At 32.9% G+C, this 22557-nt stretch overlaps 3 protein-coding genes across 3 annotated transcripts; all 3 read right to left on the minus strand.

Moving 5' to 3' along the window:
- Nucleotides 1-323: 323 nt before the first annotated feature.
- Nucleotides 324-3959, minus strand: LOC131602478 (uncharacterized). The gene has a single exon (XM_058874603.1). The coding sequence runs from the start codon at nt 3593-3595 to the stop codon at nt 2057-2059; it is 1539 nt and encodes a 512-aa protein (XP_058730586.1). The 5' UTR covers nt 3596-3959; the 3' UTR covers nt 324-2056.
- Nucleotides 3960-8717: 4758 nt separating this feature from the next.
- Nucleotides 8718-13894, minus strand: LOC131602479 (beta-glucosidase 40-like). Its single transcript, XM_058874604.1, has 13 exons — nt 13473-13894; nt 11834-11900; nt 11642-11700; nt 11132-11207; nt 10966-11037; nt 10750-10837; nt 10409-10664; nt 10074-10189; nt 9709-9932; nt 9558-9589; nt 9377-9479; nt 9135-9243; nt 8718-9039 (listed from the first exon to the last, which is right to left on the minus strand). Exons 1-13 carry the CDS (start codon nt 13599-13601, stop codon nt 8856-8858), a joined length of 1515 nt encoding a protein of 504 aa, XP_058730587.1. The 5' UTR covers nt 13602-13894; the 3' UTR covers nt 8718-8855.
- A 1209-nt stretch (nt 13895-15103) lies between these two features.
- On the minus strand, nt 15104-18823 carry LOC131602480 (beta-glucosidase 40-like). The gene is made up of 13 exons (XM_058874605.1): nt 18598-18823; nt 18412-18478; nt 18253-18311; nt 18094-18169; nt 17518-17589; nt 17342-17429; nt 16976-17231; nt 16743-16858; nt 16373-16596; nt 16238-16269; nt 16007-16109; nt 15794-15902; nt 15104-15710 (listed from the first exon to the last, which is right to left on the minus strand). Exons 1-13 carry the CDS (start codon nt 18724-18726, stop codon nt 15533-15535), a joined length of 1509 nt encoding a protein of 502 aa, XP_058730588.1. The 5' UTR covers nt 18727-18823; the 3' UTR covers nt 15104-15532.
- Nucleotides 18824-22557: the final 3734 nt, after the last annotated feature.

Consider the following 22557-nt stretch of genomic DNA (forward strand, 5'->3'; position numbering starts at 1 on the left):
TTTAATACTAATAACTATATACATAGAACGTCTCATGATCATATAAATAGAGAGTAAATATTAATACCTCAAAATTCATCATATATTTGTTTATCTTCTTCATGGCTCTTCTTATAAAAACATGGAGACCCAAACATCTAATAATGTAGTGATTTCCATTGTTATAGATGTTTTAAATATCTCATAAAGAAAAGTTTTAAAAAATAACATCCCATGTACACTTCTCACCCCTAGCAATTATTCAACCTCCTCTTACCCTTTTTTCACATCTTTTATTGAGCCCACTCTAGAAAGAATCAATGATCTTATTCTTATTAAGCCAGACATCATGGCCTGTACACAGTTTAACAGAAATTCTATTGCAGACAAATAGTGACTACTATTCCTTTCAACATTTCAATTATAAAGTCAATAATAACTTAATACTAGTACTACATACCTTGTTATGAATTTAGGAAATTTTTTAATTATTTCTTAAAAAGGTGACAAAATTACAAAAGTTTAGCTGAATATTTCAACATTAGACGAGCTCACAAAATTGTCTTGCATTAACCGATCTCAAGTTTTTGGAATTTCTATGTAGATTAACAGTAATTTAAATATGATAAAATAAATAAAGGTCATATTTAACCCCGATTTAATTGTGACAAATAATTTAGGATAGTTTAACTATGATAAATTTTAGATTTGTGCAGTAGTTCACCTACCCCACCCTAAAAGACGACCTTAGCTCGACTTTATTTTATCTAATTCAATTTGCATGATCAAACAAGAAAAAACAACATGATAGATAACATACTTTAAGAAAGAGAATAAATAGCCCTGTTATGTTACCTTAGTTGATAGTTGTGAAGAAACATCAAGTTACATAGGTGCGGGTTCCAGCCACTTAGTTCAGTTGATAGTTGTACAGAAACATTTAATTACTAGAGCACACTTTCAAAGTTATGAAATTTCACTTCCTCACCTATTAAATTTTAGCTTCCTGAACAACTTGAATAAACTCTTTCATCCCAAACAAACTACAGTTCCTAGTATTTTATGTTTTCCTGCCACTTGATCAAAACAATTTGTGATTCTGCCGGCCAGAGCAATCTAGATAAATACTGTTCATATTTTTTGTCACACTGAGGCAGAAAAGTTGATGCTTAGCAATTTACTTTATGTGTAATAGAGACAACAATTGTTCCCTCATCACTAAGCATGATCCCACTAATCCACTTAATTCTTCACCAACTTATTGCACTTAATTACCATTTACTCGTGTTTCAATTCACCCACAAATTCAGATTTATAGAACCAGACAAAATTGCACACAATCACTAATTGTTAATTGGTCCAGTAATGATTGACACTGAACTTGGTAAAGAAGAATACGGTTCGACCCCGGACTAGATTAGGCGGTCCAATGAACCGGCATTATCTCATTGTAATAATTCCACACATACATACCATACAATTTTGTTCATATGCGAGTTAATTTGATTCTCGAGTGCCCCAAATTTGTTTGTTGAGCCCACATGATAGATCAGAAGGCAGTATGATACCTTTGTGGTCCTCTCATACACTCCAACGTAAATGAATTGAATAAGCAACACCACACCACATATAGTAATTGGCATGAAGAGAAAAAGTATACAAATTCTTCTACTATTAGAACTACGTGTATAACACGTACACATGCTGCAATTATATGCTTCTCCTACCTTAATCCTAGGCAACCTTACAACTACCTCAACTCACAATTATTTAGAATATTGATTCAATCAATCAATGGTGAAACAAATTTTTCAAGACTATGAAATTGTCATGTTCCATCATTAACATGAAACAACAAGTCCTAAATCCTAACTCAACTGAGAAAAAATCGATATTGTTAGGTTGAACGTCAACATCAGGATTCAAATCCTGAACAGTTTGCTATCATCATATGGAATAATGACAAAAAAAAACATTCTTAAAATTCAAGATATTCATTAAGGTACCTTAATAGAAGAAGCTTGAAAAAAAAATGATGTAAAAGTAAAATCAAAGATAACCCATTTGGTCATTTTGTTTATTCATCAACAGGAGCAGGTAGATTGAGATCAATCAAACAAGGAGCAGCAGCATTTTGTTTGATGACAAAAGTAGTGTTCTCTTCAGATCCTCCAACAAAATGTGATCTTTTATGTCCTCCTAATGCTTGTCCTGACCTGAAAATTTTGTAGCAAATTGGACACTCATATTCCTTGCTTTTCTTTGACTTCAACTTCTTCTTAGCTTTGTTACTTGATTTCTTTTTGCTGTTATGAGATTTTGCAGCAAGGAATGAATCACTTTCGGAACTGATTTCTTCATCACTCTCTTCATCTGTTGTTGAAACATACGAAGAATCATCGTCCTTTTCGCTACCATAAAACTCGTATTTCAAACTGTTTCTAACATCTTCATTGATTTCTTCATTCTTGTTGCCGTTGTTGAAACCAAATCCTTCATAGTTCGGTTTCTTTCTCGAATCATGATCCAAATCCTTATTCATCATCCCTGGTTTCTTAAACCCAGTTGTTGCTACATTGTATTTGCTTTTGCAATCCGCGAATCCAGATTTATCTTCTTCCACTTTCGGCCTCTTGAATTCAAAGTTTGAAGCTTTTGAATCTACAATTTTGATCTTGGAAGCATATCTGAAATCTCTCGAATCCGATTTATTCGAAACACCAATCCCAACAGACTTCAGCTTCAGCTTCTTCTCGGCAGCTTCATGATGATCATCATTACTAGAGACAAATTTGTTACAATTTCTAATAACAATCTTTTTATCAGAAATGTACGATTTCGTCTCTAAAACAACCGCGCTATTATTATCAGAAGATTCAGAAACAAAACGACCCTTATGACTAAAAAAATCTCTAGACAAAAGCATCAAACACATAGCAACCTCTTGTTGTTGTTCTTGTTCCATCTCTGACATAGATGAAGAACCATCAACAGAACAAGAAGAAGGTTGATTTTGAATTAGATTTTGATTCTGATTCGAAAGAGTAAGAGACTTGAACCTAATTCTTCTTTTTGATTTCCTCAGATTCATTGTTTCAGCAACAGCACAAGCATCATCAGTATCATCATCAGATTGACTATCCTCCATAACTTGATCAAATCTATTGATCTTTTTCTCTTTCTCAGAATGAGAAGCCATATGACCACAAAGAGCTTTCGACGAAGGAAATCCCTTCCCACATTCTTTACAGAATTTGATCATTTCATGCTCCATATCCGCAGCAGCAGCAGCAGCATCATGACGACGATCACGATCACGATGATGATTCGAATGCACAAACCTCATTGTTTTCCTCGGATTCTCTCTAAGACCATAACTATTGTTTCCATCAGCACCAACACCTTCGGAACACGACGAATCTCTCTTGTTCCTAACAGCATGATCTACCTTGAAAACACGAGCATCAGCAACAGCAGCAGCAGCAACAGCGGCAGCAGCAGCATTGTGAGTTCTTTGCTCACTCATATGTGTTCTTATATGACCACCAAGAGACTTTCCACAAGGATATCTCTTGAAACAATACTTACAAACAAACTTCCTCTGCTTCTCCTCCATTGATTCACCCACCACAACACTGAATTATATATATATGAATCTGATCTAAATATATATATATGTAAACAAAAACAAAACCAAAACCAGTAAGAAACAATATCACAAACATGAAATGTGCATTATTTCATGATCATGATGAAGGTGAAGATGTGACAGTTGTATAAGTACAAGATCCGACCCACAAAAAGGGGAGAGACCCCTTCATTTCCGTTTCACAATAGAATGAACAAAAATTAAATTTTGATTAAATAAAATTAATGGGGTTGTAAGAAAATTAATGAGGTGGGTTCAAGAGTTGAAGTAATATTAAGAGAGGTAATAAAAGCATAAGATTAAGAATGACTCTTTCTTTCATTTGTGTGTGTTGGAGGAGAATTCCATGCATGAAAGCAACAAGTAATAATAAATTAATTAGGAAAATAAATGAAAAATGAAAAAATGTGTGATAGGTGCACGTGTACTCGTGTGAGAATAATTGGGAGATTATTTCAACGGCCAAGATTTGATTAGGTTTTTTGGAGAGTGGAAGAAGTAGTAGTAGTACTATATATGGTATGCCAAAAATGAAGCATCCAAAACTGAAACTATGACTTATAAATTGACAACTTGCTTGCTTGTGATTTTAAAGTGTCGCAATCTCCAATCGTTTTCTTGACAAAGAATTTCAACTTTTGTTTTTCATTTTAACATGTATAGTTCTTTCTACTGAGTAGTTGTGACTAGTGCCACATTCTCACCGTCCCATAATCTTTTGAACTTTAAATTAAACATACATAACTTACATTTGTTGATTTGTTTGACATAATCTTATAAATTGATTGAGCTCCACATGAGTTCTATTTCATAAGATAAGGAATATAGAGGAAGGAATTAAAAACATCTTAATCCCTACTTCAAGGCCTTGCTCCTTACAAAAGCAAGTTTATCAATTGGTACACACATCAAATCTAATAGTAGGATGGAATGAGGCGTAATGGAAAAAATATAACTTCCATATAAATGTGCACATGATGGATCTCTTGCACTAGATTCTGAAATGGGCAGGATTCAATTCAAATTTAATGGAGTTCACCTCAATTAATAATCCACCCAAAAGAATAGGACTATGTTGAAATAGCTAATAGGTCAAATTGGTTATGTCAGCCTAAGTATGACACATGTCAATATCTTATTGAGATATGATTGGGAACACATTTATGACTGATAGAGGATATCATAGTCTGGGATTTAGAACAATCAAACCTTATTCCAATTACCATTAAGAGGCTATATCAATCCTAAGCAATCTCATCAAATTGTCTATGATGAGATTTAATGTAAGGTGGTTAGAATTATTATATGAGGAGGAAGAGCGCAAGAAGAACAAATGTACATATCTGAAAAGAGAATTCTAGCGTGACTGTACTGGTCCTCACTAGTAGAGTTATCATTGGTCACATGTGTAAACAATCTTCGTTCAGATGGATGCCATGACTAGAGTTGGACCGAAACCCTAACTGGGTAAATCGGGACCGGACCAGAACATTGTTGGTTAATTTTTTGGACAGAAACCAATCTGGTATGTTCGAGTAAACCGAGACCGGATCGGATAATGGATGATTTGTTAATGGAGAACCGAGACCGGACCAATAATTTTTCGGTCCGGGTATCCAGACCACCTGAATTAAAGAGGAAAAATAAAATAAAATATTTAATTTCAAAATTCACAATAAATTGCCATTACGTTAAATTTCCAGATTCTCATTGGCATTTGACATTACATTTTAAATACCATTCACATAATCACATCACATGTTCAAAGAGAAGTTAATGTAAAAGATTAAACCTTGTTCAAACATAAGTTATAAAACTTATGTTTTAAAAAAACACAAAATATCATTACATTTGTTAATGATGCCTCAGAACAATCTTATCATTGGCATTGCAATTATATATCTTCAAGTTGGTGTTGTCGAAGAAACGACAGTCGGATCCTCACCAAAATGATATGTTAAAGGTTCATCTTGTGGTTCTTCAAGCGACAAAAGTAAAATGATAACTTCATAAGCATTACAAATGTAAAAGCATAAGCCATATAAATATTCAATTGTTGGTTTGGATATCTCTTGTAAGCTATCTTTCCGCTTGGATGTTGGTTGGTTTTTTGGTTTGATTTTTTGTTGGGTGATTTGAAAGTGTAGAACTGAAATCATTTTCAATGATTTAAATTTGTCTACTTTTGATGGGATGAGGTTAATTAAAAGTATTGCTTGAGATTGGTTTATGGCGTTCTTTAAGGGGAATAGTAATATATCGTGGCCGGATTGGTGTGTCGATCCGAGACCTTTTCTTAGGTGAGTTTTGGTTTTTTCTCTTATTGGCCGGTTGCACCCGAATGGGGTTGTTTTGTTACCCTTTTTCTTTTTTATCTCCTTTTGTAATTGTTTGGGTTAAGCACCCCTAGTGCTTTCTAATATATTCTTTTGCTTATAAAAAAAAGACCATAAGCAAAAGTTACTTACAATACTAATAGTGCAGCCCTCTCTAATTCCATACTTCTCCTTCCCCCAATCACCCCCACAAAGTACCATTTCACCTGTCTTAGTTTTCATAGAAGATCGTTTCGAATCAATAACCCTTTTATCAGCACTAAAAGTTTCTTTTGAAGCAACAGTTGTAACTGGAACAACTAGGATATCCTTTGCCAATTTACTAAGAACAGGATACTTGACTTCATTCCCCATCCACCATGCTAAAACATCAAACTTAGATTTAGAGGAAACTTTCAAGGGAGACTCCTCAAGATATATTTCAAGAACTAAAGTTAAGTAGCTACCTAATGTACAACGCAATGACAACTTAATTAACTATCTACTTATAAGTTGTACATACCTTGGATCAAGAACTGCACCAATAGAAATCAATATATTAGACTCTGACCAATACTTGTCATATTTCAACTTCATTTCATTAGCAAGCGCTTGCAGTTGAGGATTATTTGAAATGCTTGAATGTTTATCGAGTAGAATCTTCACCCTGTAAAGCTCAACCAAAAACAAATTAGTAGTAGGGTAAGAGGTGCCATTAATAATTGATGTAACATTAGTAAAAACCTTCAAAACCTTGCAAATATCATGGACATCTTCTCAATCATTTGCATATTTCAATTAAAGTGTCAACGTCACGGTGTCAATGCCATGTTTCAATTAGTGACCCATGACTAATACATAAAATGAAACATATAAAAAAAATCAAAGTGTCAATGTCACGTCATAAAAAATGTTGAATATTTCTAATGATGAATAAAAACTAAGAAATGTTCATATGATAAAGAAAATCTATATTATTTTATAGTTTTTTTCTCCGGATTCAATACAAATAGCAAGGACAAATTGAATATTAACCCTAATTTAACTTACATAACCATAATTAAAAAAAAAAAACTTTCAAAAGACTAAATCTAAAAGGTGACTTAAATTATTCAATAAAAACTGTTTTTTAAGGTATTCACACATGATGAGTAGTCTTATACTTTTAAATTTCTTCCTAGTAAAAAAATGTAATTAAATAAATTCATTCTTCTTTACATGCGTGGCTTATTTCAAACCCACGATTAGAGATTTCTTGTCATCGGATTTAAATACTTTGAGTATGTTTGGATGGAGCATTTTAATGAGGTAATGTAATGTTTTGAGGGAATTTAAAATGAGTTACACGAAATTTATTGTTTGAATACAAAAATGAAGAATTGTTAAAATGATGGAAATTTATGGAGTATTTTATCTAAGTTAAATTTAATCATTTAGAAATGACATCAAAAACCAAAGAAATTGAAATTCCTCTCATACTTCATAGAATGTATTTGTTACTATTATTTCTTCAAATTTTACAAATTGGTCCTCATATTTTCCAAAATTACAAAATTGACCCCAAATTTTCAAAAAAAATTGCAAGTCGATCCTTAATTATTTTTGAACTTTACAATTTGGTCCTTAAAATTTTTAAAAATTGTAAATTGGTCCCTACTTTTCAATTTATTAATTTGGTCCAAAAAATTTAAATTTTATAAAAAATGATCTCAAAAATCTAACAATGAATTATCTTAATACTCCATCCAAACAAAATAATTTAAAAATGAATGGATTTCAATTGAATCATTTTAATTGCTTTGAATTTTAAATTCCATTAAAATTTCCAATTACCTCATTCTTTTTTTTTATTCAAAACAAGGAAAGGTGATGAATTTATCTAATTATTAATAAAAAAACTAAACTCATAATATATATTTTTAAACTATTCAACACGATATTAATATTAAACAAAATAGTTTTAAAATAAGAACTCCATCTAACTCAGATGATAGAGCGTCGTGGTTTTACACATTCACGCATTCAAGTGTATCACACTGTTGATCAAGATCAGAAAACTTTTATTTAAAGTTGATAATTTTGAACAAATCAAAACTATTTTTTTAATTGCCTGATCAAGGTGTAAATGTCACTATTATCTTGACTGCGTGAATGTGGGAAAAAGTTGACAACAGAGAAATCAATTTAAGTTTTAACCTTTGTTTGCCATTTTTTCTTCCAACCTTTTTTTTTTCTCAAAGTGTCTTTATTTCGGGGGTCAAGCGAGGAGCATTTTTATATTTGAAGACTACATCTCGTGATACAATGTGGCGCAATTCGGGAATCAAGACATTTTTACACTTCAAGACTATCTTTAAGAGCAAGACACTTTTGTGAGAGACATTTCACATATTCATCCAAAACCTTAAGGTGATAGGTGAGTGGTTTCTCCCACTTATAAGTGCTCAATTCTCCATATTCATAATCAATACGAAACTTTCTGACACTACTCTTATAATTCTTTTTCAACACATGTAGCTTTCAATTATAAAAATCATTAAAGAATATTAAATTCAAAGGACATTCGCAAGTTAAATTATTCAACTGTACATATCTACATGCAGACATATTAAACAATAGCCAAAATGAAGAATGTAAATTCTGGCATATAATAAAATAAATTAGCAGATCTAGGCAATTTATTCCACTACACTAGAATATTACTTAATTTAACCAAACTATACTACTTTGGTAAGAAGAAAAAAAAGTGTCCAATGCAAGTATGAAGAAGTAACTTTGTAACAAAATAAATTTTATCAATTTATAAGATGTTCAAACTCTAAAATCTTATAATCAAATTAACACACCTCACTTCAAACCAAATGAGTATAAAAACACTACTATTGGAAATACAATCTTATATATGTACACAACTATTTAGCTGGTTTTGGTTTGAGAAAGTTCTGGAACCATTGTACAGATTGTTTTGGATATCTCTTCAAGTTGTCTTTGTAGTCAACAAAATACAGACCAAATCTTGAAGAATATCCAGCTACCCACTCCCAATTATCCAACAATGACCAAGCAAAATATCCTTTCACATTGCAACCGTCGTCTCTGCAATTAGACAAATCAATACTTCATTAATTAACTTCGAAAATCGGTCATGGAATGTAATGGACTATAAGGTAAGAACAACTATTATTACATACTTGATAGCTGTCTTTAGATAAGATAAATAGCCACTGTAATATCGAATCCGTTTCTCGTCCTTCAACGCGTCTTTAAGGGAGATAAATACACTATTTGGATCATCCATTCCTGTGAAAATCATGTGCAAGAAGATTTAGCTAGTAACTTTTATTCTGTTTTACATGCTTTTAATGTTTCATTTTGAAATCATTTTATAAATGGAAGCTAGAGTTTTGTGACATTATAAGAGTTTGAAGATTACCACTTTCTGTGATATAGACAGGAGGATTCCCGTATTTTTGTTTGATGTAGTTCATTAAGGTTCTCATACTTTGTGGCACAATATATAACCATATTGAATTTGCCTGCAAGTCAGAATGTATATAGATTAGTGAAACTGCGCCATTGACTGAATTTCAATTGAGGTATATCATATAACTTACCCTTTCTGCGATAGCTTTAGTGCCGTTGAATGCTGAAAAAAGAAAGGAAGGGAAAGGAAGTGATAACTTAGTGGCTATGGGGAAACAGAAAAACTGTAAAGCACTCTGACAAAGGTAATGATTGTTGGATAATGTTTGGTATGAAACTTACGGAGGGTAATGGTACCGGAGTCTGCAATAGCATCATTGAGCAAAGTTCCGATTACATGAGTAGAATTGTTTCTTGCAAAAAATGTGGTGTAATGGTTGATTCCTATAAAATCTAAGGAACCCTTAACAAGAGCAGCCTCAGATGGAGAAAATTTGGGCAGCCTGTTTCCTACTCTGGTTCTCATTGAACTTGGATAATCTCCAAACATCAAAGGATCAAGAAACCTATATCATTAAGACATTTAACAATCAGATTGAGTTATTATCACTTTCTTAAGCCTTAATTTCAAATGTAAGCAAAGCATAATTAGTCTTTATATCAATGATTTTCAATCTATGATGTACTATATGTGAATGATAACTTACCAGCCTAGCTGAAAATCTTGAGCTCTCTGAGCTGCTTCAATGTCTTCTTTAGTGTTTGACTCCGGCTCATACCAAATGACATCAAAAGCTACTCCAAGTGATCCACCTTGAATATTCTGTCGAATAACCGAGTTATAAGTAGCAGCTTATATCCCAAGTGGCATATAATCAACAATTTTATATGAATTTCAAGTTTAAGTTTTCAGAAAGGATATTCCTAGTTGGACTTATGAGTCATTCTTTTGCATTTTTAAAAGGATGGAAACTTTATAACCACCACAATAAAATTCATTTCTATCTGAATTTAAGTACTCGAAAAATCTATATCTTTTTACCTTATACTTTTTCTTATAAATATCTGCTACTGTTGCATGAGTAAGCAAGACATTGTGGGCAACAATGTAAGGTTCAGTAGAAGAGTTTCCTGCTTTACAAAACAGATGAAAGAGAATAGAGCACCGTCCAGGTGCTTGCAAACCGACATCATATCCTTGTGTAGTAAATGTATGAGGCTCATTAAATGTGATCCAATGCTTCACCCTGTCTCCGAATTTCTGAAAGCATGTCTCAGCAAAAGTTGCGAAGTCCTTTCTGCAGTACACATGACATGAATCATATAAGCATTTTTTCCCGTAAACTGAAAAATCATACGAATAATTTGTAACATTTCTTGTACATGATTTCAGTGCTGAGCCATCCCTTATACTTGTTATCCAAGGCTTGAGGTAGGTCCCAGTGGTAGAGTGTCACATAAGGTTCAATTCCTACAAATGTAATGGATGATCAAGCAATCAGAAGCATGCATCTTCTCATAGATTGAACTTTTTTAAGTTCAAAGGTAAAATACAGAATTGATCAAATGAAACAGTTACATAGGGATAACGAGAGCTACCTTTTGCTAGTAATGCATTGATGAATTTATTATAATGATCAACTCCTGCCTGATTGATCGCGCCAGATCCATCTAACAAATGAAATATTTATGGCTTCAGATAATAGTTATGAGTAACTGAAACTTCCAAAGTAGTTATTTAACATTGAATATAAAAGTTGCTTACTGGGAAAAATCCGAGACCACGAAATGGAAAATCTATAGGCATCCATCCCCAAGTCCTTCATGAGCTGTATGTCTTCCTGTATACAGAAAAAATTCAATTTTCAAAATCAAACATCTTTTGACCTATAGTTAAAGCAATAGTTTAAATTGTATCTATTACAAATTAGTTTAATTAAGTAAAGAAAGCCTAATTGTCTAACTGACTGTAAGACACTAAAACCTATTAATTAATTGACTATTAGTCTTCATCTGAGACACAAACACCAGACACGACACTAACATGTCGACATCAGTAATAATTTATAAATAAATTGAATTTAAACACATGTGTCTCTGTTGGACACCGGACACGCTTTTGATCAAAGACATACTATAGTCATATTAATAAATAAATAAATTTTAAGTATTTGGAATCATTTTGGCTCTTCTAAAAGGAATCCCAACTTGCACTAAAAGACATACTAATGTCATTAACAAGACATAGAATAGGGTGTCTTTAATAGTGACTTACTTCGAAACGATGGTAGTGATCCACTGCAACATCAGCATTGCTGAAATCTGTTACCTTGCCTGCAACAGATTACAAATGTTAGATAATAATAAGCCATCATTGTAGCATATTATAAGAACCATGCATGTGAAGCATTTGAGATAGCAGTAGAAATGAACTATGCAACAAATAAGACAGTGAAGCGTGTCTTACCAAAAGTATGAGAAAAGGTATCCCATATAGATGGTCCCCTTCCATCTTCTTTCACAGCTCCTTCATACTACACAGTAGGCACAAAGTTAAATTAATATGAATGAATAATTGCTATCACTGGTTCAACAATAGATAGAACAAAATCATAAAAATCAAACTTGTAACCAAAAAAAAATCATAAAAATCAAACAACATTCACCTTTTAAAAGAAAGCTACTAAGTGGTAGGTGTTATCCATAGAGAAAATCACTTTTTAATCAAAAAAGCTACAATCAATTTTATCCTAAAATTGTCTAATTTGAAAAATTTTGATCATGTTAATCTCTACCAAACAATTTGGGAGGTTAAATTGACATAATGAAAATGATTAATATTTGGGAGGTTAAATTGACATAGATTAATATGATTGAAGCAGCTTCCTAAATAAAAAGACTATTTTAAAATATTTTTGCAGTCATATTTAGAATACTATAAGTTTTATTACAAAAAAAAAATGAGCCTAAAATTTATTTTCTTACTCTAACCAAAGAAATTAATTACTACTACTCAAATTATAGCATAAGGTAAAATTAACATGGACATAAATAGTATGCCTAGCCTATAAAAAACTATTTCATTTTTAATAAAATATCTTTTTATTTCTTAATTACAAACATAATTAAAAGAGATTTCTTTAATCATTAATGATAAGAAAAAAATTAAAAGAATGTGAGCTAAGTAACATAACAAATGACATTCTAAAATAACAAAAATTTGGGAATATTTCTTTGGAAAATATTAAGACATGTTTTTAGGAGTATATATTAAAAAAAAAAGTATGAATGTTATTGTGATATTTCAATATATATGTTCTTATGACACAACTCTAGTTTTTTTTCTTGACTTATAATTTGGTATGATTTGGGACGGAATAATATTTTGTCAAAATGAAAATTCAATAAAGAATAAAATTCATTTATAAATAAATGACATTTGTATCTTGTATTATTGATTAAATGTTAAGGGAAATGCTAACGAGTGCTCCTGGGGCACTCTTTAAGTAATTAAAGTGGTAAGTTTTTCTTAAAATGCGTGTATTTAATGCATTGAAAATGTATTGGAATTTGAAATATTGACTTTTGTAAAGAATATTTTCTTTATTTAGTATCCTTAAAGAGTGCCCCGGGGGCACTCGTTAGCATGACCCAAATGTTAATTAATGAGAAAAAAACAAGAACTGCGGCGGAATAAACGACAAACTCTGTTGGTTAATAGAACCAACCAGTAGGTAGTGTAGCGTAATGAATCATTTCGTTTTTTGTCGGTTACTATATTCACGCTGCCATTTTGTAGTTTCTTCATGTGTGTAAGAAAGAAATACACAGTACATCGTTTTTCAATCTCTCCACTACTCATCCACACCGAACAAAAGCAAATAAAGAGAAACATTTCTTCAAAAAGTTGCTTTACATTTTCATAACAATAATTGGATTTACTTTACTATCATCACTTTCCCTTACCAAAATAAATTCCTTTATTTTAGAAAAAACAAAATTAACAAAATAATGATAATAATCAATCACACAAGAAAGCATGAATACTAAGATTCGAACCTTGATAATCAAATGATCTGAAACTATAAACCAGCGGTAAAACTAACCTGAAAAGCTGAAGAAGCAGTGCCAAACGTAAATCCGTGAGGAAAATCAGCGCGGCTAATCTCCGCCGATAAGCATATATGAATCTCTAACAATATTGTTATGACAGCAAGGATGCTTCTAAACGCCATTGGAGATGGTGAATGAAAGAGAAATAAGAGTAGTGAAATTTGCAGATTGGAGCAATAATGAAGGAGTATATATAGGAGACGAAATGGGCGAAGAAATAGTGTAAAAGTGAGTGGGAATGGACTTTGGACTTTGGAGTGTGAATCGGCAATGGCGATTGGGAACGCGTATGTGGGTGAATGGTGAACTTAATTTAATGTGGCATGGCCCCAACTATTTTGGAAACTGCTTTTGCCTTCACACTTACTCATCAAACTACTGCGAAATTTAGAGGATACTTATCAATAACCGTTACCAAATAGATAGTGATATCATTTGTCATGTGAAAAAGGACTATAGTGAATGGCTTAAAAAATACCAATTTAGGAATATTTTTTAACAAATTAATAACTCAGGAATATTTCTTAACAAATTAATAGTATTTTTCTATAAGTTTTTTTTATTATTATATTTCTCTATTTTTTTAGTTTTTTTCCATTATTTCTTTATATTTACCTATATTTCATTCATTCACATTTTGAAAAATCCTTTGTCAATAGTTTACGAGTGCAATGGATATACACTTACATTATAAAATAATTTGATACGTGCTATTGATTAGTTGTCACTATTGATTAGTTGTCAGAGAAATAATTTTACAAGTGTATTCATTTGAGATGGATCATTAATCTCTTAACTATTTCGAGAATAATTTATTTGTAAATGGTAACTATTGTAGGAGAAGACATAATTTAAAAAATTCAATTTTTTAATTTTAAAATAAATTATAATTATTCATTGAATTAATCTTTACTAATGTATTCATGATATATTTATTAACTAGAGAAAAATAAACTGAATGCATCGTCATTCATTGAATTATTAAGACTAAATTAATTACAGATGGAGGATAAGGATACACATATGGAGGATAAGGATACCGCTTTTATATAGAAAAATATAAATAATCAATTTAATCTATTATTAGCACCATTTCAAAATTAAAAAAAAAAAGACTTTAGATCGTTGATAAATATTGAAAATAAGACTCCTGCAATATATATATATATATATATATATATATATATATATATATATATATATATATATATATATATATATATATATATATATATATATATATATATATATATATATATATATATATATATATATATAACTGGAATTACTCTAAATTATGTAATAACCTTGTCCTAGATGAGACTGTTGCATGTTTTAAAAATGACGTGAATAAATAGAGATCTTGAATAAAGTTCATGTGCATGAGTATTTGACTCTAATTAACTAATAAATTGTAATAAATATAAATGAGATCTCGTCAGGTGAAAAAGTGAAATATCAGTTAAGAATAAGTGTAAAGAAAAAGTCTCAAGTTGATTAGAAAATAGAATATTTAGCACTTTATAAGTAAGGTAACTCACACAACTATCACTTTAAGGTTTGTGGTGAATATGTTGTGTGTTTCTTACGAAAATGTATCCCAAATATAAAAAGCCTCTCGTGTTGACTCCCGAATAAATTAAAATAGATTAAAATATAATTACATCACCGGTTTATGAAACTGGTCCGATTTTTAAAACATTATTAAAAAATCTAATCAAAAGTGCTCCCAGACAATATCAAATCTCACATACAAAAGCTAACTAAATCCACAACCAGCATACCCTACAAAGAACCCAGCAGGACACTAATAAAACTCACAAACTTTATGGTAGCCAAACCATAACCTCCACGGCAACCGCTCCAAAGGATTATTAACTCACAATAGAACACTGCCACAGATACCCAAAATCACAGCCACTGAGCCACACCCACTCAACGCCTCTCTCCGACCGACACAAACACCAGGAGATCCGACCGATTTCTCCAACACCAACTCTCCCAAATGAAATATAAACACTGTTATTTGAAATACAATCCTATATTCTCACAACTATTTAGCTGGTTTCAAAAAGTTCTTGAACCATTGTACAGATTGTTTCGGATATCTCTTCAAGTTGTCATTGTAGTCAACAAAATACAGACCAAATCTTGAAGTGTATCCAGCTGCCCATTCCCAATTATCCAGCAATGACCAAGCAAAATATCCCTTCACATTGCAACCATCATCTCTGCAGTTAGCCAAATCAATACTTCATTAATTAACTTGTTAACTTAAAAAACTGATCATGAAGATAATTAACTTATTACATACTTAATAGCTTTTTGTAGATAAGATAAATAGCCACTGTAGTATCGAATCCGTTTCTCATCCTTCAAAGCTTCCTCCATCGAAATAAGTCTACTATTTGGATCATCCATCCCTGTGAAACGATTACCAAAAACAATTTATACTTTATCATACACACCTAGTATCGACTATGTAATTATTACAGACTTCGAGACATCATGAGAGTTTGAAGATTACCATTTTCCGTGATAAAGACAGGAGGATTCCCATACTTGTGTTTGATGTAGTTCATTAAGGTTCTCATACTTTGTGGCACAATATATAACCATATTGAATTTGCCTGCAATTCAGAATTTATATAGATTAGTTAAACTAAGCCATTGACGCGATATGTGGTTAATATAAGATAGTTGATTATAATTGATTATGATAACAATAAATTACATTACATTATGATGTAAAACTTACCCTTTCTACAAAAACGTTAGTGCCATTGAATGCTGAAAAAGAAAGAAAAGGAAATAAATACTTAGTCGCAAACCGATAAATTATAAATCACTTTGACAAAGTTTATGATTTTTTGATGTTTGGTATGAAACTTACGGAGGGTAATGGTACCGGAGTCTGCAATGGCATCATTGAGCAAAATTCCAATAACATTAGTGGAATCTTTTCTTGCATAAAATGTGGTGTAATGATTGATTCCAACAAAATCTAATGAACCCTTAACGAGAGCAGCTTCAGATGGAGAGAATTTTGGCAGCCTGTTCCCTACTCGGCTTCTCATTGAACTTGGATAATCTCCAAACATCAAAGGATCCAGAAACCTATCATTAAGACATTTATCAATCAGATTGATTTATTATCACTTTCTTAAACCTTAACTTCAAATGTAAGCATGAGGTAATTAGTCTTTATATCAATGATTGATTTTCAATAGTAGATATGTGAATTTCAATCTAGGATAACTTACCAGCCTAGCTGAAAATCTTGAGCTCGCTGTGCTGCTTCAATGTCTTCTTTAGTGTTTGTGGCAGGCTCGAACCAAATGACATCAAAAGCTATCCCAAGTGATCCGCCCTGTATATTCTGTTGAATAACTGAGTTATTAGTAGTAGGAAACTTTATAGGATGGAAACTTTATAACACCCACAATAAAATCCATCTCTCTCTGAATTGAAGTGCTAAAAAAATCGGTAACTTTACCTTATACTTTTTCCTATAAATATCTGCTACTGATGCATGAGAGAGTAGGACATTATGAGCAACAATGTAAGGTTCGGTGGCAGAGTTCCCTGCCCTACATAATAGGTGAAGGAGAATAGAGCATCGTCCAGGCGCTTGTAAACCGACGTCATATCCTTGTATAGCAAATGTATGTGGCTCATTAAATGTAATCCAGTGCTTCACCCTGTCCCCAAATTTCTGAAAACACGTCTCAGCAAAAGTTGCAAAGTCCTTTCTGTAATACACAATTACACATAAATCATACAAGTGTTGTTTTCAATTTTATTTCCAGAATCATAAGAGTACTTTCATATCATGTTAAAAGTAATTTGTAATATTCTATACACGATCTCAGTGCTGAGCCAGCCCTTATACTTGTCTTCCAAGGCTTGAGGTAGGTCCCAGTGGTAGAGTGTCACATAAGGTTCGATTCCTACAAATGTTATCGATCAAGCTATCAGAAGCATGCATATACATAGATTGATCAAATGAAACAATTGCATAGGGATAACGAGAGCTACCTTTTGCCAGTAACGCGTTGATGAGTTTATTATAATGGTCAATTCCAGCCTGATTGATCGCACCAGATCCATCTAACACATGAAATGTTATTGGTTTTAGATAACCTTTCAAAATAGCTAGAACCAATAAAAAAAACTTTAAGAAGAATATTGTTCTGCCGGCTAGAGGCCCGGTGACAAGGAGGTTCAGTCATGCGTCCAAAGTCATAAGGTATTGAAAGTACAGTGCATCCACGAGACCCGTACTTGATCCACACCACGGACGGTCATTCATCCTTAGATATTATTTAACGATTCTCGTGTTCCACACCGGAAAGCATAAGGAATCTCTAACCGTATCTCGTATATAAGGTATCCCACGCAAGACCTGATGTATGTTATAATTGTAACTTACTCTCTACTCTTCTGTAACTCATTTATTCACTTGAGAGTGCTAATTTTGCAAATCCACCTCTCTCCACCGTACCGGAACCTTGCTCCGCCGCACTAAAAATCTATTCCATCACTTCACCTTAAACTTCTGGTTCCCTAACTGAACAAAAACAATAAAAAATTTCAAGTTTGAAAGTTGCTTACCAGGAAAAATCCGAGACCAAGAAATAGAAAATCTATACGCATCCATTCCCAAGTCCTTCATGAGTTGAATGTCTTCCTATTTATCCAAATAAGAGCTAAGATGCATAGTAATTCAACTAACATAACTGTATAGTACTGAAGTGTGATTAAGTGAGTTACTTGGTATCGGTGGTAGTGATCCACTGCAACATCAGCATTGCTGAAATCTATTACCTTGCCTGTAACAAATGTTAGGTGATGATGATCAGCAACCATACAAATAATAATAATTACACAGAAATGATCAATGAGGAAAATGAAGTATGCAAGAAATGTTACCAAAAGTATGAGAAAAGGTATCCCACACAGATGGACCCCTTCCATCTTCTTTCACTGCTCCTTCATACTACGCAGTACACACAACACCAGTTAAATCAAATGTGAGTTGAAAATCAAAATTTAATTATGAGCTTAGGACATTTGTATTAATTAGCAGTTAATTAATTAATGAGAAATTAAAGTAACCTGAAATGCTGAAGAGGCAGTGCCAAATACAAAACCATTTGGAAAATCTTCCCTGCTAATCTCTGCGGATAAACATATCTGAATCTCTAATAATATTAATACTGGAACAACAATACTTCTAAAAGCCATCAAATTTAATTAGGAAGATGGTAAGTGAAAGAGATTGGCAAATATGCGCACAGTATATATAGGAGACGAAATGGCAGAAGAAAATAGTATAATAATGGAACGGAATGACAACGCGTAGGTGAAAGCTGAATACTGTAAATAGCAATGCTATTTTCAGATGTCTTTTTCATGCCAACTATCCAATTAAAATACTTATAATTATTATTATTATTATTATTATTATTATTATTATTATTATTATTATTATTATTATTATTATTATTATTAAAGTTAAATATGTATGAGGTCCCTGTAAATATGACACTTTTCAGTTTTAGTCCCTACAAAAATTTCCTTCGAACTTTGGTCCCTGTAAGTTTTTCCGTCCCCATTAAGAGTCCCTCCCGTTAGATTCCACTAACGGAGGGTGACGTGTCATGCCAAAGGTGTGAATTTTTTTTTTACAGCTGTTTTTATTGGTGACATGTAGGACAATTGTGTTTAGACATAAGGGGATCGTGAAAAAACTTTAACCCTAATTTCTTCAGCAGCTTTTTCTTCTGCAGCTTCCTTCTTCATCTCCACATTCTCAAATTTCACAATCCCCTTCTTTGGCTTCCTTCTCTTGCTTCGTTTGAGTTAGTCGCTCAATTGAATACGTCGCTTGCAATCTCACGATGTCATCTTCGTCTAGGAGAACGAAGCCAACATCTTCATCAAGTGTGAGTACACGTCCAGGTAGGAGATGTGCGTGTGATGCTCGTATGACTTCGTATTACTGTAAGAATGGAGCTAACAAAGGGCGCCTGTTTTGGAGATGTCCATTTTGGCAAGGTGATGAAACTTGTAACTTATTTATATGGGATGATGATATTGCTCAACGAACCGGTGTTCACGAAATGTCAGATCATGAGAGCAAGATGAAGGAGGTATCAATTTCTCTTGAAACTATGAGAGAGTTGTACGAAATTTCACAGAAGAAGAACAAGAAATTGAAGGTGAAGATAAAGTCAGATGTTGTGTATGGAAAGATGAAGACTTGGTGTATTGTTGTGTCTGTATTAGTCAATTTGTATTTTCTATGGAAATGTAATTGTTGAATCAGTGTTTGGAATGTTCATTTTGGATGTAATGTTGTTGGTACGAAATCTGAGTTTGTTAATTGTTGAATTAGTTAAATGTAATGTTTGTTAATCTGAGTTGGATGTAATGTTTTGTTGTATCAGTGTGTTTTTTATGGCCAATATGTATTAATGTTGTATCAGTGTTGTATCAGTTATTCTCATTCAATTGTAATCTGTTTTTGTTTACACCAGTTGACATATATTTGTCTAAAACACATATATTTGACCATAAAATTTGATCAGTAATTGTCATATAAAGTCACTTACTAATGACTTATAATTGGTCTCCAAAATTTGCACAAAAAACCATTGACATACCATTAGGTTTGATACATATGTTCATAAAACACAAGGCAGATTGCAGTAACATGAAAATAGTTAGAGGACTAGCCTCACTAACATTACAAACATAACATTTTTCCTACTGAGTTCATTCAAACTAAACAACATGGTATCACTAAGTCATCCTACTGAGTCATCCTTTTGCAAATGGCCTCCCAATCTTCTGACTGCTTCCCACCCTTGGATTGGTCTGAGGTTGCTTCATCTTCATAAATGACCAAAGGGTCATCAGGCTTCTTTCCAGGGCCAGGTATATTCTTTGTTTTTATGGTCCTAAGTCTGTCACTCTGCCTTTTTTGAACACCCATATCAACAATCTTCTTGGGCTTAGGCTTCTGGATTGGTTTTTTGACCTAGTAATAATGAACAAATACAGTTAATCTATATGAATCAGTCATTTAAAAAAGTGTGAAATGTCCAAATAAGACTTACAGGTTCTGAACATGTTGGCCTGGATGAAGAAGAAGCAGTGGATTTGGAAGTTTTCTTGACCACCTTTGGAGCTTTACCAACAAAAGTTCTGACTGTTCTTTTCACAGGAGATGTGTCAACATTCAATGGTTGAACATCTAGAATTTCATCATCATCAAGAATCTTAGCCAATGTTTCAGCATCTATACCACAATACTTTTTAAGAGACGACTGTGAATCATTGATGTCAGTATTGGGAGCATCTTGAACATCATCTTGTACAGGGACAGCATCTTGAACATCATCTTGAACAGGGACAGCATATTGAACATCATCTTGAACAGGGTCATCATCTTGCACAGGGATATCAGCTTGTACATCAGCCTTTTCAGGAACAGAATCAGGAACTAGAACATCATCTTGCATAGGGATATCAGCTTGGACATCATCCTTTTCAGGAACTGAATCAGGAACAGCATTTGCATTTTGAGTAGAAAGGAAATGCATGCTTACACCACTTGTGTTTGGGGATTGCCTGCAGCCACTCATAAGCATCCACATTTGCTTCCTTGATCATGAGCATCTTTGCCTCATGTGCCTCATAATAAGTTGCCTTAGCAGCAGCCATCATTAGATCCCTAAACAATGTCCCTCCACCAAACTTCTTTTTGAAGTTAGCATAAAGATGCCTTAAACAGAATCTATGCTCAAAGGAAGGATACTCCTCATCAAACACATTGACCATACCCTGAAACAAATACAAATACTTTTAAGTAAATATTGTATAACATAAATACTTTGAATTTTAAGTAAACAACATAAATATTGTACCTTTTGCTGGTCAGAGATAAAACACCATCTTCCATCACCAATATCTTCCAACAACAACTTCATGAACCAGCTCCAAGTGTCTTTTGATTCATTTTCTACAACTGCAAATGCAATTGGCAAGTACTGATCATTTGGATCTCTTCCTACAGCAATGAGCAGAATTCCACCATATTTATGCTTCAAGTGACATCCATCCAATCAAATGAAAGGTCTACATGCTTTTTTTAATGCCATCTTAGTCCCATCAAAACACATATAACACTTCTCAAATCTTGGATTTAACCCTTCACCAGAACATGTTGTATTGAGTTTGAATGTATTCCCTGGGGATGCCCTTCTTAACTCAGCACCATAAGACCAAAGGAGGTTGAATTGCTTACTAGAGTCACCTTCCACAATCTGTCTAGCAATCTGCCTTGCCTTGAATGCCCTACAACCTGGAATTTCTGTTGCATATCTAAGCCTAACATCTGCCACCACATCATTCAACTTCATCTTTGTGTTGTTCTTCAACCCATCAACAATGACCTTAGCCACCCAATCAGCTTTAGCACATCTATTAAAGAACTGTCTTCCACACCTGTGCTTAGAATACAAGGTTTTAATCCTAAAAGTAGTGGATGTTAGGACTCTACTACATAGCACAGTGTAATCACACTTCTCCTTATCCTTACATACAACCCTACATCTATTGGCATCATTCTTTACAAACTTAACTTCCCTCCCATTAAGAACATTGTGCTCTAGTATAACATCTTTAAACTGCTTAAGTGAACGAAACTCCATTCCAACTTTAAAAACAAAATCTTTTGTGAAAGATTCTTCTGCATTGAACCTTATAACACATGGTCTGTCATCACCACTATCATCATCAGCTCCACTGTCCAATTCATCTGTCATGTATTCCTCCTCAATTACATGTGCCTTGCCCATCTCATCTGTAATAAATATGTTATTGTCTGTTTCATTAGGGACAGCATTGTTTGTAACAGGTGGACTCCTAACTTCACTAGTTTTACCTACACCCACTAGTTCCTCAAAGTCATCTTCAAACCCATTCATCCTTTCTTCCTCACTGTCATCAAAGTGTACATCCTTGATACTCTCATCACTTGAATCTCCACTGCATTCATGTAATGGTTCC

Source organism: Vicia villosa, linkage group LG5 (assembly GCF_029867415.1).
Source record: "Vicia villosa cultivar HV-30 ecotype Madison, WI linkage group LG5, Vvil1.0, whole genome shotgun sequence".
NCBI lineage: Eukaryota > Viridiplantae > Streptophyta > Magnoliopsida > Fabales > Fabaceae > Vicia > Vicia villosa.

What these genes read in the sequence shown, in the direction of transcription:
- LOC131602478 (XM_058874603.1), bottom strand. Translation starts at nt 3,595, where the DNA reads ATGGAGGAGAAGCAGAGGAAGTTTGTTTGTAAGTATTGTTTCAAGAGA.
- LOC131602479 (XM_058874604.1), bottom strand. Translation starts at nt 13,601, where the DNA reads ATGGCGTTTAGAAGCATCCTTGCTGTCATAACAATATTGTTAGAGATT. An exon ending in TACCTTTTCTCATACTTTTG is followed by an intron (nt 11,701 to 11,833) that starts GTAAGACACGCT and finishes AATCTGTTGCAG; the next exon opens with GCAAGGTAACAGATTTCAGC. An exon ending in TGTCTATATCACAGAAAGTG is followed by an intron (nt 9,244 to 9,376) that starts GTAATCTTCAAA and finishes TGATTTTCACAG; the next exon opens with GAATGGATGATCCAAATAGT.
- LOC131602480 (XM_058874605.1), bottom strand. Translation starts at nt 18,726, where the DNA reads ATGGCTTTTAGAAGTATTGTTGTTCCAGTATTAATATTATTAGAGATT. An exon ending in CAAGATTTTCAGCTAGGCTG is followed by an intron (nt 16,597 to 16,742) that starts GTAAGTTATCCT and finishes TCTTAATGATAG; the next exon opens with GTTTCTGGATCCTTTGATGT. An exon ending in TATCTACAAAAAGCTATTAA is followed by an intron (nt 15,711 to 15,793) that starts GTATGTAATAAG and finishes GGCTAACTGCAG; the next exon opens with AGATGATGGTTGCAATGTGA.